The 19,300-nt window shown below is 39.3% G+C and overlaps 1 protein-coding gene across 1 annotated transcript in view; it reads left to right on the top strand.

Annotated features, from left to right (window-relative positions):
* The first annotated feature begins 4,706 nt into the window (after positions 1 to 4,706).
* Positions 4,707 to 19,300, top strand: part of REL (v-rel avian reticuloendotheliosis viral oncogene homolog) — a 32,207-nt gene continuing 17,613 nt past the window's right edge. Inside the window, exons 1-2 of the mRNA XM_012731482.1 lie at positions 4,707 to 4,919; positions 17,307 to 17,449. Of these exons, the coding sequence (XP_012586936.1) occupies positions 4,910 to 4,919; positions 17,307 to 17,449 (153 nt within the window). The 5' untranslated portion in view covers positions 4,707 to 4,909. The remainder of the gene's footprint in view (positions 4,920 to 17,306; positions 17,450 to 19,300) is intronic.

A 19,300-nucleotide genomic window follows, 5' to 3' on the forward strand; every position in this document is an offset into this window, starting at 1 on the left:
TTAGATCAAAATGCACCGTTATCACCCTAGAAATTCTAAGGGATTAAGTTTCTCTGTGCCAGGAACTGGGGCAGACACACATACACATCACAGATAACAGAAGATGAGGCTGATAAAAGAGGTGGAGGTCAGATTATAATGGGATTTGTACTCCATGTCCAAGAGTTTGAATCCAAGGCTAATTCATGGTTTTAAGCACAACAGAGCCCTCAGCAGTGTATTTCAATAGAAATACAATATCTGCTTGTTCTGCTCCTGTGGGTAGCTTCATAGTTCTCACTTTAACCTGTTTCATCACCAGGGAGGGCCCACTTCTGTTCTTTTTAAAACATTCTGTAGGACACCAGGATCTCTTAGTTTTCTTCCCTCGTAATTCACTATCAGCTCCTTCTCCTTTACCAGTTCTCTAAGATTTAGAGGGTCTAGGACTCTTTAGAAATTATCTCTGCCTACACTTTTTTCAGGTAGTAATGTCTTTTTTTTTTTTAAGATTTATTTATTTATGCATACAGAAGTGGGGTACAGGTTAGAGGTTCGGGGGTTGGGGAGAAGATTCACCAGAGACAGAGTGGGGAGAACTGTCAGAATGACAACGTACACTGCTGAGGGGAGCAGCAGGCAAGGTCTGCTGTGCCATGTGGGTCATCTCCCTGTTGGGGATCGAACTCAAGCTGCAATGGTTGGAGACAGCTTGATAGCATTGAGACTTTAAAGCCCCATGCCACCAGGGAAGCCCAGGTGGTACTGTCTTAAACAAAATACTACTGGTTTTGTTATTTCTAGTCCTGACCTCTTCCTTTAACTGAGAATTGAACACACAGTTCTGTATATTCAACAAATATGTTCAAAACACAACTCCTGATTTTCCTTCTTAAATCTAAATCTTCACAATTCTTCCTTTTTAGCTAATTGCTTAGGTGAAAATAAGAGGTATCCCTGATTCTTTTTTTTTTTTTCCTTTCCCTTCCCACCTGCATTCAACCCATCAATAAGTCTTGGATATCTATACTATCTAAATCTGACCTCGAGTCTCACCGTCTCTTCTGCTAAAAGACTAGTCAAAACGGATTGAAAAGAATAGGAAACCTGAAGGAGACATCACAAGGCTAAAACCTGACTCAGGCAAGCAGGTGGAGGCAGAGGGGATTAACATGAACATTAACCCAGCCACAGAAATCAGGATCCTAAGTGCCTTATCATAAGGCATAAGACCAAACTAGGTATCAGACTGCTTGCTGTAGGGAGTGTCCAGAGCACAGACCTGAGGGTAAACATATAGAAATTGGACCTCTTGAGGAATCTCTGGTGATCTGATTTCACACATTTAGTCAAAATCAAAACAGACCACTCCACAAAGGAGTGAGCCCCTCCCAAAGAAAAAAGGACTTTATCAATGCAGTCTCTGCACCTGCACGGAGCAGCAGTCCTGCCCACCTGAGCCCATGCAGGTGTTCTTTCCACCAACTCTGTCCCTCTGCAGGGCAGCAGCCACCTGCCTTCCCACAACCTGTTCCATGCCAGGGCTTCTCTTCACGGACCTCCCTCAGCAGAAGAAGTGTCCTCAGCGCCACCCCCTGCAACCATGCAGGCCTCTCTCAGCAAGCCTGTCCCTTTCTCCTCGGCAGCTCTTTCTGCCCACTTGTATCTATGCAAATGTCCTTGTCTTTTCTGTTCCTTTCCTAATAAACCTGTTCTTCCAATGTAACTAACTGAAAGAGGACCTCTGGAGAAATCTTTCTGAGAGTAAACCCAAGGACTCCATGCTGCAGATTCACCCCCAAAAACTACATCAAAACCACTTTTATTTCTCACACTACTGCAAGTCTTTCAACTGCTCTGCTTTCACTCTTGCGCCTAGTCAGTGTAAACATTGCAAAAAAAAGAGAATCACAAATCAATCACAGGCTTTTCTCTACACAACTGTAATTGCACCATACCATCTTCCTTAACATTCTCATTGTCTTAGTTTCTTTACAATAATAAAGAAACAAGATATTTTAATAACAGTATTTTAAGTGATCATGTTTGCTAACATACTTGATATCTTTCATGTAGCACGCAGCTGCACTAAAGCAGAGATTCTACTAGTGTATGTGTCACTACCTTAAGAGCTCCTGGTAGAGTAAACAGTTGTTAAAAGAAATGAATAGTGTCAAGACTATAAGCACTTCAAGAAAAGTACCAATTACTATTCTTCCTATAGCCTAACATCTAGCAGACAATCATCTTTACAGCAATAAGCTTTTTATCCCCAGCACAAGTCCCCTCCAAAATAAAAATTACTACACACGTTTGTTGTTGCTTTTAGTCCATCTACATAAAACCTTGTAATCCTCCTTGTTTTTTTACACAAGTTATCCTGCACAGGGTCCCCTGGTGAGGCTGGGTTAAAGTCTCAGCACTTATCAAGCTACTGCCAGGTACTGGAGTGTGAGTTCCATCCACATCCAGGGAACAATCTTGTTTCCTCCCAACCCCCACTACTTAGTAGGGTATTTCTTTCAGTAGATTTGCCATTTGTTCCCAACAGTATCTGATGAACACTCTCACACTCTCCTCCTCCATCTCTGACCTGCTTCACAGTTCTTGAATGCATGAATAATTAAAATCTCAAAAAAAAAACCCAAAAGTTTTTATCCTGCACAAGTGAAATAATTTTACTTTTCAGATGTGGACTCGATCTTTGAAAAAGGGCACAGTTAATTAAAAAAATTGTGAAAAGATTAAAAAAATTTAAAAAATGAGATAACATAAATCCATAGCTTAGTCAGATGATAAATAAAACTAACCTTGGAAATAAATATAGATATGCCATCTTATCAGTGGGTGATTTAAATAAGGGCGAGTTTTTGAAAAAAAAGATAAAATGAATTGACTGAAAAATTGTAGTTGTGCCAAATCTCATAAGGTGCAGCGTGTGATGTCATAAATTGGGGTTTAGTTTTAGAACTAGTCTAGGGTACTAGTGCAACTGGGACAGATTATTTGGTCCAGAACTCCTCAATATACAAACATTATCCCCTATTAAGTTCAAGAAGCATCTACAACCGATCTGTTTCTATATATGGGATATAAACAAATAAACATTCCTATTTGCCCTTTGACTTCCTAATGGATTCTTAAATATCTGTGCTCAATGTGCCCTTGCAGTCTGACATTCAGTATTGGAATGGTAAACACATAGGACTAAAACTGTGTTAGTATTCTCTAGTGCAAAGAGCACATTAGCGCTAACCTTTGCATTTAGCAATTCCTTTAGAAAGGTCGAAATTGTAAATGCTTTCCCTCTTTGAGATTTAGGTACACCTTTTAAAAAACTAAGTAAGCCTCTCGCCAGTTTTGCATCCCCCTAAGGTCTTTCATGTGGGACTTAGAGCCATCTCTTTGAAATGTGAACATCAAGGAGAACGGTGCCCCTTCTTCCTGTCTCCGTGGGAGTTTAAATGTTAGGCTCTCGGGGCTCCGAGAACTAATTCCCATTGTTTTCTATCTTGGGATAAAGACAAGTACATAATGGACTGGATCTGCCTAGCTACATAGGCCTGAGAATTCTTTGCAATCACTTTTGTGCATCACAGTGTGGCTTAATGCTTATTGAAGAAAAACGGTTGCATTACTTTGTGGGTTGACTGGAATTTCGTTTTTAATTATTTCCCCAGTTGGGTTTTGGGCACCCATTTGACAGCCTGATATTCCTTTCGACAATAAGGCGTGGAGCGGTGGAATCAGACAATCCTAGGTTTAAACTGTGCTTTACTTTTTACCAGCATTCTGAAGTATGGACAAATTACCTGTGTGAAACCCGCTGCCTCACCTATAAAATTAAGATAATATTACAAATAATACGTTGTCAATGACACACAGGCATTCAGCCTGTGAAGGTAACAGTTACCCTGCATTCCACGAATATTCTAAAGTCTTCATTCCACCTGTCCCCGTGGATAGTGTCCACTACATTAGCCTCGAGTAAACTGTGTAATGACGCTATCCGCTCGCTCTGCTTCGAGTTTAAATAGCTTTAGTAGGTTAAGGACGTACAGATCACAAACATTTAGATATATAGGGTGGTGGGGAAGCGAGGCTCCGGGGGTCCCCTTTTGCAAACGAACAGAGACCCGCCGCTTCCTCACTTCCTCGGACCGCCCGCGCAGTGCCCCCCTCCGGCGCGGGGGCGGAGGCTTGCGTTAGTGAAATCTTGAGGAAGGGGAACCACCCCTCGAAAACCCCAGGCAGCCGAGCCCGCCTATCCGAGGGCGGGCCCCACTCCACCGCCCAGCCCGCCTCCAATCGCATCTAGGCTGGCTTTTGTATTGACGCCGCTGCACTCGCCCACAGCTCCTGAACTTTAAAATACCCGCGTAAGAACAACGGAGGAGGGGGATTTCTCAGAGGCGCGGCTCTCGCACGCACGAGACCAGCCCTCCCCGCTCCCGGCGTCCTCCGCGCGCCTGACGGTGCCGCGCTCCGGCTATTCAGACTGTGTATCCAGCGCGCGGCGCCCGCGGGGGCGCGCAGGGGCGGGGCAGGGGCGGGGCCGCCGCGTGGGGGCGGGCGCGCGTGGACACCCCGCCCGCGAGCAAGGCGGTGGTGACGGGGGTGGGGGGGGGTGATACGTCAGCGCGGGAAATCCCCGGCCGCCAGCTTCGGGGCTCGGCGGGCGCAGGCTCTCGCCGCGCACCGCCCCCCTGGCTCTGGCTCCTGCGCGCTGGACGGGCGACTCTGGGTGACCCAGAGCGCGAGAATTAAGGGGGTGGGAAGGTGTGAGCCGCAAACCCAGAGGGCGGGGAGGAGGAAGAGGCGTTGGAGGTGGTCAGGGGGACTGGGGGTCCCGCTGGCAGAGGTCCCTCGGCCGCCTGACTGACTCGGGCGGCCTCCAGTCTGCGCGCGGAGCGGAGCGGCGAGCAGCGCCATGGCCTCCGGTGAGTGTCCCCGAGCGCGGCGGTGCGGGCGGCGACGTGGGGGAGGCTCGTCGCGGATACTGATGTTCGCGGCTTTGGGGGCTCCGATTTGGTCGTGGCACCTTCTGGCTGTACAGTTGCCTCACCTGGCAAATTGTCAGCTTTTTAAAAAGGTTCAGGTTTTGCGTGCGAAATCAAAGTCACGCTCTGTAATTTGATGCCACTGTCGTAGCCGGAACTTTAGAAATTCCCAGCGACTGGGTTAGGATTAGGGAAATAACAAAAATCTAAATAAAGGAGGACGAAGCGTTCTCGTGTTTAAACATCGATTGCTGTTGAAATGGTGCTTTTAGGTGTTAGAACAGGAATGAGGAACCTGCGACCTCGAGAGTTTTGCCTTTTTTAGTTTATCAGGTGCGGAGAGGTGATAGCCGCTGTGCTGACAGTTCACAAAATGTTGTCGACTTTGAAAGTTTCCAGTGGTGTTCTAACAGGTCTTCAGTGAAATAGGGCCTCAGCGAAGCGGATAATTTTTGATTGTGAAATAAGCGCCGACTTTCTGGTTTACCGAGCAGAAGCGGAGGCTTCGTTTTTGCCTTTGGCGGAGAAGGGGAAAGCGGGTTTTTAGAACGTCCGTGATTTAAAATATGGGCTGGGATGAAAACCACTTTCTAACACTTCTGTAAATGTCCGTTTCAGCAGTAAAGGGTGGATCTCTTGCTTTGGTGGGAAAGAAATGTTCCGAGAAAAGGGCGAGAGGGGAGGGAGGGAGTCTGGTACGCGACAGCCGAGCTTTTGCTCTGCTTCTAACCTATGGTAAGCTGCTGTGTCCGAGGGGGCCCTTTACTGGATTTGGGTGAGCTTCTTGGGGCCGCTTTCCCGGCAGAGGGAGCTGCGAGAGCAAAGGCAATGAGGCCCTCAACCCTACGTTAACTTCGTCGTACGAGGTTAATACTTGATGCTTGACCTGCCCTATCCTAGCTCCCAGATTCGGAGACCCTCAGTGGAACACTACTGTTTAGCAGAGAAGAGGAAGTAGAGCGCCTAAGTGGCTTTTTTGAACACGGTTGCGCAGAACAATGCTATAGCGGCTGCCATAAGCCGAAAGGAAATTGGGGTGTTTCACATGACATTTCATTTCAGTTTGTCTGTGGTTTTCATATGAAAATAGAAGTGTAGTTTAAAATATTTGAACTTTCTCTCTACCCATTCAGTTGATTCCAAACTTCTGTGACTTATTAATTCATGAATTCAAAGTACGTTTTAGATTAAAAGTGCACAGATGATTTTAAACTAGTTGGCTTATCGGTTATCCGAAAGATTTTGTATGTAATAAAAAATGGTAAGCATTACAAATTAAAAACGGTCACTATGTTGTCAACTTAACCATACTTGGTTAATGTATTACATTAATGTAATGCTTGTGATTCTTACAAAAGAAGAGGCAAAGAATCTATTTTTTATGTAGTATTGTAAGGCCCACCTAATTTTAAAATGTGACACCGTTTAAACTTGGTTAATGACACTACATTTTGTGCGGTTGTGAGAACTGATTCATAAATTGAAGGGGGAAAAATTTAAAGAGTGAAAAGTTGTGGGGTAATTTTATGTTTTTCTCCCTTTTCTGGAATTGTGGTAAAATGGGACTTTAAAATGTAGCCAGTTATTTGTAAATCGAAAACTAAACACAAATATTTTAATAGGAGTATGGATGTATTTTCTTAGTCAGTTGTAAACTTGTAAAGACCTTAGTGAAAAAGATTCACTAAGTGAATTATAAATTCCCATCCAACTTTGAAATAAAATTTATCCAAAAGAGTAACAGAAAAAAACTTTGTTCAGTTGGTTTAATCATTGTGTAATTTAGGTTCCTTTTGTTGTAAGGTGGCATTAAACCTCAAAATACAAAGTATTTGTATTGATTACCAAGCATTTAAAACCATTTTTTCATTTCTCACCGGATGTCATATGTAAATGGATGTGTGTAGTTGAATATGTGATCTCTAGAACGTAGGAGTAACAGATCATAATCTCAGAAGCAAAATTATATAAGTGTCATGAGTAACTGGGACTTTGATATGTATATGATTCTAAATTTTGTTCAGGTAAATTATCAGCTTATTTAGGATTTCCCAGCTCTGGTTTAATTAAACTGTCTTTATATTTATTTTTTTAATGTCACCTTAATTCCAGTTTTTGACACAATCAGAATAGCATTGAGAAGAAAGTGTTCCCAATCTAAGATAGGCATAGTTAGATAGTTAGAATCATTACTCTTGTTTATCTATGATTCTATTCTATTTAATACAAGTACAACTAGCCATTTTATATATATCTGAGTTTAAAGCTTCTCATTGTTTTTATAAAAAGTGCAAAATGTGTATACATAGCTTTTTACTAATAAATAATACTGTCTTTGGTAAAATGTTTTTAAATTTAGACTGTTTAGTATAAACAGTACATAAAGTATATAAACAGTAGATAAAGAAAACTGTTTAGTTTTCTTTAGTATATTTCTGCAATATCATATAAAAGAAGGTACACAAAGAAAAAGCTTTTGTGAGCCATACTACTTACCATATTTTGTAGTATGAATTTCAGGAAAGATACACTGATTTTTCCCTTTCTTGTTGTATGATGCAACTTAATCTTTAATAAATAGCTGAAATAGTTAGGTGATAGTTAAAGCAAATGACTTCTTTAAAAAGATTTACTTTTATTCATTTATGCATACAAGAACTGGGGTGTAAGCCAGAGGTAGAGGGGTGGGGGTAGAAAGGATTCACCAGAGACAGAGTGGGAAATAGAATAGACAGATCTACTGAAATACAGTGCTGAGAGGAGCAGTGGGCCAGACTGGAGAGGTCTTTCTGTGCCATGTGGGTCAGCTCCCTGGTTAGAGATCAACTCCTGCTGCAGTGGCTGGGGAATGCTTGATAGTACTGAGACTTAATCCTTTGTGCCACCAGGGACACCCACAAATGACTTTAAATAAAAGACTACACATGACATGAAGGCTGTTTCAGAAATGCAACACATGAAAATGTAGAAATAACAGTGGTATAAACATAAAGAGAAGGAACATCGGGAGTATGTGTAGAGCATCTGAAGTTTATAGTATCTCTTAAATGCAGTTTAATATACTCAGAATTTCCTTTCTTTTCTCTCATTTTTCTGTCTTCTGTATTCTCTGCAAATGATTATAGGCACATGACCCAATTAATTGCATGGGATATACCTATTCTAAGAAAAGTATTTAACTCATACTTAAATAGGTATCCTATAATTTTATTTTTAAGTCTGTTTTAATCAAGAGATGCTTTGGTTCTGCTACCTATATTTAACTTAAATACCTGCATGATCTAGGACAGATTTTAAATAGCTCTACATTTTCACACTAGAAGCATTTTCTGAAGACTTAGTTCCCTCCTCCCATGGCAGTGCAATCTACAGCAATAGAATCTCTGTTGCCAAAATCAAGTACAACTTTACTTACTTGTTGTTTACATATACTCATCTGAAAATCCTCTCTCTTGGATTCTTAAGGCCAAATTGAAAGTTAGCCTGATATATTGGAATAAACCTGACTAGTCCTGGATGGAACTGGGCTGCCACTTTGGAATAAAAATGAGAATTACTACTGCAGTGTCTTGTCAGGACCAGATGAGATAATGCATGCCCATAAATGTTAGTTTTCATTTCTAGGGGAACTGTTTTGGAACTCAGATCTTTGGGTAACTAGGGACTACTAGAGATATGTAATACTAAACATTGTTTGCATTTTCTTTAAAAAAGTTTTATTAATTTATGCATATAAGAGCTGAGGTGGGAGGGGGAGAGGGGTACAAGTAAGAGGATTCACCAGAGATAGAGTGGAGAGCAGAACAGAGGGATCCACTGAAAAACACTGCTGAGGGGAACAATGGGCCAGACAGGAAAGGTCTGCTGAGCCATCCCTGAGGCTGGGAATCTCACTAGTGCTGCAGTGGCTGGCCATAGCTTAGTAGTACTGAGATTTAACCCCTTGTCCACCAGGGAGGCCCTCTTCTTCTGTCTTCACGGTAATTGGCTTTAAGTCTTTACTCCTTTGTTAATTGAATCCAGTTCTGTCTACATTAAGAAATGGTATTTCTAAATTTTGATCATACTTGGGAAAAAATGCAAAGCTTCACTTGTGTCTTATGATAAATTTAGCTCACCACCATGATTTACTTGGGCTATTTGATTTGAAGGGGGAAAGGTAGGTCTTATTTTCTTTTTCTCCAAAGTAAGTTGAGGTGATATTTGGAAAAGTGCTATCTCCTTTAGCACTTTTGGTCTTGGGCAATCTCATGTACAGTATTTCTCTGATGTTGATGTGGCCTCTAAAAAGGTATTCTCAACTGTGCTATTGATGTATTAGTGTGTTGTAATCATTTGCTGCATTTAAGAAATTTCCTGATAGTTAAAATATTAATTTGCCAATTACTTTTCAAATAAATCAGTGCTTTTGAAGTATATCCCTGTAGTAATGTCCTTCTCTTGCTTGCATTTAGATAAACTTTTTAGGAGTTACAAGTAGTGGGAATTCTGTCAAGTTTATCCACCACCCAGCCCATACCTGTACATTACTTTTTGGATTGCTTCTATAGATATGTGCATTTGTTTCCCACTTTGTGTTTCAGGGCAGTGATTCTTAGTCATGGGTGTGTTACAATTGCTTGGAAGACTTTTTCAGAAACATGTCTGGGCTTTAGATACATTTTTAGTTCTATTCAGCAGATCACAGGTGGGGTCAGGGCTTGTATGTTTTGAAAAAGCTACCTAGGTGATTCTCATATACACCCCCATTATGAACTACACAGTTCATTTGATCTCACTTGCCTATACCAAGATGCATTATCTTCTTAACTAAGTTTCCTTTATTTTAGGTTTTTGTTATACCCTGCTTTTTTGTTGTTGTTCTTTGAATTTGACACCTTGGAATCCCAACTATCATTTGCTAGTGTCATAATGTCTTTTTCTTATGACTTAGGTCTTTTGAACTTAGGTCTTATCTGTAAAATGGGATAGCAATTCATGGTCTGGTTTTATGAAGATTAAAGAGATCAAATGAGAAATGTGACTATGAAAGTGCTTTAAAAAGAGCATTATCATGACTAACATCTTTTCAATATACAATTAGAAGTTGGATCCTAATTCTAGCTATATCAGTTAATAATATGTCAATTTCTGATAGTTGATGATCTGTATATTAACTTTTATTTCAATGAAATTTTTTCATCTCAAACTCATCTTATTATGTAGCACTATTTTTTTCAGTCATTTATATATATATATTTTATATATATATATATATATAATAGTTTATTTTTAAATCATTTTGTGCATTTTTTCATCTCAGTTGTAATCCCGGTGGGCTTCCCATCACCAAATCACCCATGTGCCATCACCATAGGCCAGTGCATTTCCCTCCCCCCTCTGTTTTGATCCCGTTCCCCACTCCACCCCCATAAAATGTCTCTGGTATATAACTGTTCATTATTATTATTTTCTCACCTGGTCCATTGTACTTCTGTTATGAGTGAAACCATCCGGTATTTTTCCTTTTCTTTCTGGCTTATTTCACTAATTATGATCTTCTCCAGCTCCATCCATGTTGCTGCAAAAGGCATGTATTTATTTATTTATTTATTTATTTATTTATGGTTGCTGAGTAATATTCCATTGTGTATATGTACCACATCTTTTTAATCTAATCATTCACTTTTGGGCATTTGGGCTGTTAAAACAGCACTTTTTTTTTGGCCTAAGTTCAAACAGAAGTGTAAATACATTTTGTAAACATTTTGTCTATATTTCAAATGTTATTCTGGTCTACATTAGCATTTTAGAGTAGTGTAAAAAAATATAATAGGGTTAATTCCAACTTTACATAGTATTGGTTATTAAAAAAAGTAATCAACTTGTTTAGCCAGTGTTGACTTTAGACATTCCACTGTAAATTCCATTAGATATTTCAGTGCTTTTCAAAATTGCAGAATTTGAGAGACTTAGTTAAGAGTACTCATTTCTCAAATCAATTCCCTGATTTATAGTTTATCATTCCATAGATGACTGAATTTCAGCACTTTTTACCTTCAGGAAGAATGGCACTTCAAAGCAGAATACTGAGTAAAGAAGAAACTGGTACATAGCTTTGATGCATAATATAATTTATAGCTGGAAGAATTTTTTTTACGATTTATTTCTTTTTGTTTACAGGAATGCAGGTACAGGCCAGAAGTAGGGGGTTGGGAGTGAGAGGATTTACCATAGACAGTGGGAAACAGAACAGGTAGACTGACTGAAATACACTGCTGAGAGGAGTAACTGCCAGGTCAGGAGAGGTCTGCTGCTCCATGTGTGTCAGGGAATCTAATTCATGCCAAAGTGGCTGCAGCTGCACTTTAACCTGTTGTGCCACCAGAAAGGGCCCCATAGTTCTTTGCTTTAACCCATTGTACCACCAGGGAGGGCCCAATATAACTGGGAAATTTTTAGAAAATCATTAAATACAGATAAATGTATCAGAATATGAATGGATATTGATGAGTATAAAGGTACACGAGTCCAGTACCTACAAAGCACTACTTTTTTCCATAGTAGTGGAATCTAATGAGGTAAATCTGATTAACTACTAATCTAGCTCTTCATTTTATATAACTTACACAAACAAAAAAATCTTTAGATTTCAGTCATTCATTCCTTCAACAGATGGCTACTGAATATCTGATGAGTAAAACAAGTTGCTGCCTACAAGTAGCTTTTTAAAAAGATTTATTTATTTGTGTATATAGAACTGGGATACAATTGCATATAGAACTGGAGGGAGGGTGAGAGGATTCACCAGAGACAGACTGGGAAGCAGAACAGGCAGATGTACTGAAATACATTGTTGAGGGGAGCAGTGGGTCTGCCACTACTTGTGGGTCACCTCTCTGGCCTCTCTGGCCAGGGATTGAATTATTTGAGCTTTAGTGGCTGCAGTAGCTTCATAGTGCTGTGCTTTAACTGGTTGCGCCTGCAGGGAGGGCCCCTACAAGTGGCTTTTTTTTCAAGAAATGAAACAGTGGGTCTTTCCAAGATTATTTGGAATAATTGCTATAAAAATTTATGGTCATTTAGAAGAGTGATTATTTCCAACTGGAAGAATATAGACTATTCAGTAAACTATGTTATTTGGTTGTTACTGAAACTTTTTTATTAACCAATAAAGAACTTCTATAATAAGACTAGATTTCAAGATTTTTTCAGTACTTGATGTTATATAACTAATGTTTCTGTCATTTTTAAAGTTTAATATTTTAGTGTTTTATTTAACTTTTAAAATACTGTTTTTCTGTTCCTTTGGCTATAGACTTTTTCCATAAACAGTCTCTATTCTTGGACTGTTGCCTAGTCTAGGAAAGCATTGTGTATAAGTTTTGTAATATTTGAATGCTCAATGTAAGCCTAGCACTTTTATTCACTCTCTAGCCTCTCCCCCCCCCATTAGCCCTTTACCATTAATGTTGTCACTCTATATCAACTTCCATCAAGACACCTTTAAATAAATAGTGGGCAGGGATTTATTCTACCTTTAGTTCAACCACATACATGATTTAAGCTTTTACATTAAAAGTACTTTTTAAAGATGTGGTACATATAAACAATGGAATATTACTCAGCAGTCAAAAAGATAAACACATGCCTTTTGCAGCAACATGGATGGAACTGGAAGGGATCATACTTAGTGAAATAAGCCAGAAAGAAAAGGAAAAATACCAGATGGTTTCACTCATAGCAGGAGTATAAAGAGGGGAGTAAATAATAATAATAATGAACAACTCTATATTAGAGACATGTTATGGGGGTGGAATGGGGAATAGGATCAAAAACAGTGGAGGTAGGGGAAGTGTACTGAATTATGGTGATGGCACATGGGTGATTTGGTGATGGGAAGCCCACAGGGATTACAACTGAGATGGAAAAGGGCACAAAATTATGTAGAAATAAACTATTATGTTAAAAAATTTTAAAAAGTACTTTTTAAATAAAAGTATATGTAAATTATACCTACAAAGATATATAAGGATATGAAATATTTGAAACTGAGATATAAATTTGAATTGTTTGAAATATATAAGGATGTGAAATTGTGAAATGCTCATCTGTATGCCTTTAAGTATTTAGTACAATTAAAGTAAGTATTATGAATTTGATTTAAAGTCAGTTTTCCCTGTCTTTGGAATTAAAAAAAAAAATAGGTGTTAGATATCTGACCCAAATAGAAAAAAGTTAAAAGGTAAAAGTAATGCTTTATTCATGGTGGAGACTGGAGCCATTAGTGATTCTTAGCCCTAATGTTAGTCATTCATAAAGAACTGTAAGTTTTACCTTTTAAGCAATCCTTCATTCCAGGGAACTGACCCATATGGCACAGCAGACCTCTCCTGTCTTGCCACTGCTCTCCTCAGGAGTGCATTTCAGTTAGTCTGTATGTTTTGTTCCCTACTCTGTCTCTAATGAATCCTGTCACCCCCTGCACCTCTGTCCTGTACCCCAGTTCTGTATGCATAAATAAATAAAGCTTTAAAAAAGAATTCTTGGGCCTTCCTGGTGGCACAATGGGTTACAGCATAAACTATGAAGCAATGGCAGCCACTGCAATATGAGTTGGATCCCTCACCAGGGAGGTGACCCACATAGTGTGGCAGAGCTTTCCTGACCTGCCCGCTGCTCCCCTCTACAGTGTACTTCATGAATCTGCCTGTTTTGCTCCCCACTCTGTTTCTGGTGAATACTCTCACTGCCCCTGCACCTCTGGCCTGTACCCCAGTAAATCTTTAAAAAAAAAAAAGAATTCTTACTTTAAAATGCCAATCTGATAATGATTTCCTTTTATAAAACCACTCATTGATTCTCTGTCACTCATAGAATGAAATCATTATTCCCCCAAATGTACTCTGGCTTTTGATTCTCCAATTATGGAGTATTTCACACTTCTTTTAGGAAAAATTGATGATTCTTAAACTCTTCTTTATTGTCACACCTTTGGACACACTTTTTTTTTTTTTTTAAAGATTTATTTATTTGTGCATACAGAACTGGGGTACAGGCCAGAGGCTCAGGGGCGGCGAGAGGCTTCACCAGAGACAGAGTGGGGAGCAGAACAGGCAGATCTATGAAGTACACTGCTGAGGGGAGCAGCGCGCGGGCCAGGAGAGGTCTGCCACACCATGTGGTCACCTCCGGGGCAGGCGGGAATCGAACTCATGCGGAAGCGGCTTTAGATTCTCAGTGCTGTGCTTTAACCCGCTGCGCCACCAGGGAGGGCCAGGACACATTTTTTATCTCTCTTCCTATCTTTTTGCTTTACTGACCTTTTTTTTTAAAAAAAAAAAAATCATGCATACAAGAACTGGGGTATAAGTCAAAGGTGTGAGGGGTAAGAGGATTCACCAGAGACAGTGGGGAACAGAACAGGCATATCTAATGAAATGCATTGCTGAAGAGACCAATGGGCAGAACAGGAGATGTCTCTGGTGCCATGTGGGTCAGCTCACTGGCCGGCTGGGATTAAACTCCTGCTTCAGTGGCTAGCCATAGCTTGATAGAGCTGTCTTTAACCCCCCCCCCCACCACCACCACCCCACCCCTGTACCACCAGGAAGGCCCCTATTAGCCCTTTTTTCCCTTTGACATACTTAGGCATCCCTGACTCTTTTCCTCTTATTTTTTGCAAGGTTTCTATTAGCATAAACAAAAATGTGTTTTGTTTCTTTTATAGTGTTTAATAATTGTGTTGTAAAATCTTTGAAAGTGGCAGTTGTGAGACCAGTCATGGTATCACATATAAATAAATTTTTAAAGACTTATTTATGTATGCGTACAGAATTGGGGGACAGGTCAGAGGTGCAGGGGGTAAGAGGATTCACTAGCAACAGAGAGGTCAGGAGAGGTCTGCCATGCCATGTGGGTCAGCTCCCTGGCCAGGGATCAAACTTGTGCTGCAGACAGCTTCACAGTGCTGTGATTTAACCCCTTGTGCCACCAGGGAGGCCTCTGTTATCCCCATTTTATTTATTTTTTTCAGAGATTTATTTATTCATATATATAGCACTGGGGTACAGACCAGAGTGAGGGGAGCAGTAGGCGAGACAGGAGAGGGTCTGCCACACCATGTGGGTCACCTTCCTGGCTGGACAGCCGAAGCAGCAGAGGCTAGTTTCATGTGCTGAGCTTTAACCCGTTGTGCCACCAGGAAGGGCCTTGTTATACCATTTTAAAAAGCCAGAGACTAGAGAATGGACATTTCCTGCACTTTCACCCATAAGTGTAGCTGAATAGGATTCAAAAGGCTTCTTTCCCACATTGTACTGGTAAGAGCCACTATGGTACCCTTTATGAAGATTTGCTTACATTCTAAAAGAGGTTAAGTCTATAGTTAAAGAAGTGGGTATCTAATTATAGGAGTTTGGATATCACTAAGTTGATTGAGGGAGTTTCTGTTTTTTGGAATGGAACATATCTTCACACCCCTAAAATAAAGACACTAAATAGTCTACTTGTAAGCACAGCTGAGTATCTTCATTAAACTTGGATAATAAAAGGAGCTAGGACCCTCCCTGGTGGCGCAGTGGGTTAAAGCACAGCACTGAGAATCTAAAGCTGCTTCTGCATGAGTTCCATTCCCGCCTGCCCTGGAGGTGACCACATGGTGTGGCAGACCTCTCCTGACCCACCCGCTGCTCCCCTCAGCAGTGTACTTCGTCGATCTGCCTGTTCTGCTCCCCACTCTGTCTCTGGTAAAGCCTCTCACCGCCCCTGAGCCTCTGGCCTGTACCCCAGTTCTGTATGCACAAATAAATAAATCTTTAAAAAAAAAAAAAGGAGCTAAAGGTGCATATGTTTTAGACAGTTTTGTTGACAAATGATTAGTGCACAATGAATTGCACATGTTTAAAGTATGCAGTTTGATCACTCTTGACATATATATGTCCAACCCTGAAATCATCACAATCAAGATAATTAACATATCCATTATCCCCCAAAGTTTCCCCACTCCAAACATCTTTTTTTTAAATACTTTTATTTATTTTTTAAAGATTGTATTTATTCATGAAGGCCAGAGGCACAGGGGCAGAGAGAATTCACCAGAGACAGAGTGGGGAGCAGAACAGGCCCACTGCTACACTGTGGAGGGGAGCAGCGGGTGAGACAGGAGAGGTCTGCTACATCATGTGGATCACCTCTGGGGCTGGGTATTGAACTCACACTGAGGCTGCCACCACCAGCTTCACAGTGCTGTGCTCCAGCCTGCTGAGCCACCAGGGAGGGCCACACCTTTATTTTTAATTTAAGATTTTTAAAATTTATTATTATTATTTTTTTGCATACAAAAGCTGAAATGTGTAGACCAGAATTGTGGGGGTGGGAGGGTGAGAGGATTCACCAGAGACAGAGTGGGGAGCAGAACAGGCCCACTGCTAAGGGGAACAGTGCGAGAGACAGGAGAGGTCTGCTGTGCCTTGTGGGCCAACTCACTGGCTGGGGTTGAACTTCTGTTGATAGCTCCATAGTGCTGAGACTTAACCCCTTGAGCCACAAGGGAGGCCACATACACCTCCATTCTTAAGCCGCTGGTTAATATTTTTACAGATTATTTACATTTTCTAGAGTTTTATATAATTAGAATCCTACAAAATGTGTTCTTTTGATCTCACTTTTTTCAGCATAATGATTCGCATAATTATTGCACTTCTTTCATGCATAATTCTTTTGCATATTTTGAATTATTTTTGGTACAAAAATAATTTTCTTTTTCTCCATTATGTCTTACCCTGTAGAAGAGGTTTAAATGGGATTTATTGAAATTTCTGTTAAGCCTAAAGTCCTTTCTGGAACTTGTTTTGGTGTACTCTTCCTAGGTCCTTAAGATTCCAACAGATTTTTAAAAAAATCCTTTTGCAAGGATTTAAATGCATTTTTGTTCCAATAAATGGTCTTTTAACCTACTAATAAGAATCTAATGTAAAACCAGGCAGACAAAATCACTTTTGGAATATAATACAGTATTTCTGAAGATTAACTTCTTGACCCTACTTGGGGAATCTTGAGTGAAACCATTCTGCTTGGTCTTGTGTGAAAAGTAGTTATTTCTGAACTATTTAGCTCAAGATTTCACACAGGTACATATTAAGTAATAAAGTCTTAATTAATGCAATTTAAGTGATTTTGTTATATATTGCTTAGGGACTAGGAAAAAGGTTTCTTTACCTCTCAATCTTGAATAGTTGTACTTTAATCTTGGTATTTAATATTGGGAAGAAATATCTTTTTATTTGCTGTTTTGAAGAAAACAAAATGCTATTACTGCTATCCTAATATACTTGCCCCCATTTTCAGGTGGTTATAGCCCATACATAGAGATTTTTGAACAACCCAGACAGAGGGGAATGCGTTTTAGATACAAATGTGAAGGACGATCAGCCGGCAGCATTCCAGGGGAGCGCAGCACTGACAACAACCGAACTTACCCGTCTATACAGGTAATAGCATCATTCATTTCCCTGTATGTCTCTTATTAGTTACCTATTTCAACTACAGTAGCTCTATTAAAGATCTTTCTTCAGTCATTTCCTTAGCTTTTCCTTTTTGTTCTTTTAAATTGGTAGGTTCTAAATGGGTTCGTTCTAGATAGATGTCTTAAGACATTTCTTAATTATAGATTCTTCATACATGCAGATAGTTATACATTGTGTATTAACTTAAGTAGATTGATTCACAGTGCTTAGTTTACATTGGCAGTTTTTGGATCATGACCCATTTCATAGAACCTGTGAATGAGGAAAAAGCATTCTCTTCTTCCAGCGATGAGCAAAATTACTCTGTAGATTAAAAACATTGATTTGGGAATTCAGTTAGAATTCTTTCTGCAATCATTTGGCTTAATCTAAGTACTATGGAAAATGACATTTTATCTCCCCTGCCCTTACTTATATTGCCTGTCCCCGATATTTTGGAGTTGCATGGACTGATGCGAAATATAGGCATCCTTTAAATACAGTTTTTTTTGTATTATAAATTTTGAAAGTAGTTTTAAATCCAGAAAGACTTTGGTGATATACTATAATTATTTATAAAATGTACTATATATGCTATTTGTAATTATGATATTGTGGCTATATATTTACATTCATATTTATAGTAATATGCCACATATAGTATTTCATACTTTGTTTCATTTGAATCTTAGTAAATTTTTGAATCCTTTGTAAGTGCCAATTATAAACTTTAATGACTGGGTTTTGAAGATATTAATTTTTTATCAACAGATCTTAATTTGATGTTTTATAAATAGATTATTTACCAGTTTTTTCTGTGGAACTTAAAGGAAATGCTAAATTATACATTAAGCCAATGACAAAATTATGTGTTGAATTTCAAGTTCCCAATTTTATTCACATTTTTTTTTTACCACAGTATGGATTTGATTTAACTGAATCCTTTTATTTAACTGTTTAAATGGGAGAGATAAAATAAAAGGTAAAGAAAACACTATTCTGATCCATTAAAAGTGATTTTTAACTCTTTTCCATAACTCAGCTTTACAAAATTTAGTGTTTTGGGATACATTCTCTAAATTTTTTTTAAAGTCTATCCTTATTTCAGGTGGTCCCAGGCTTACAGCTTGCATTCTACATTAGTTGTCTTACAGTTTTAAGAGGTCACTTTCTCATTCATTCAGAAATATGTCCTGCTTAACTGTTCAAATTCAAAATTAGGAATTTTGATAACTTCTACCTTTTTTTACCCATGTCATATGTTGGTTTTTATATTCCCTGCTTTGTGCTTGCAAATTTGCTAGCTTCCAAGCTAAGCATTAGCTCCTCACCATGCTCAGAATATACTCCTTCCTCTCTCATGTTTAACTTTTCCTCTTTATTCACCGTGTCCCAGTTGTACTTTCTGTCTAAATTTAATTTTATGAAACTCAACTTGGTTTATTACCTGTTAAGAAGTGAACACATGAGATATGCTTACTGATTAAGAAAAATGTTTTTGTGGAATAAAATGTCTCTTAGCAAATGAATGATCATGTTGGTGCTATCATCCAGTGTGACTTACATATATACTTTAAGGTACATTTGTGGTATGACAATGATGCTGAGTACTACATTCAGTGATTTAATATCTAAATGTTTCCTCATGCTATAATAAAATTTTGGTATAGTTTTATGTGTTTTGGAAGGAAAATAAACAGAATCAGTTAATATGAGCAGCTGAAATTAGGGAAGAAATTAATATGTCAAGGATTGGAGAGGTAAATTCTTCTGTATTGACATTCTCTGGAAGATTTTATCCATGGTGCAGTTACCGTCATTTGGACTTTATATGAT

This window comes from Condylura cristata, unplaced genomic scaffold (assembly GCF_000260355.1).
Source record: "Condylura cristata isolate star-nosed mole 26May11 unplaced genomic scaffold, ConCri1.0 scaffold00031, whole genome shotgun sequence".
In the NCBI taxonomy this organism is placed as follows: Eukaryota; Metazoa; Chordata; class Mammalia; order Eulipotyphla; family Talpidae; genus Condylura; species Condylura cristata.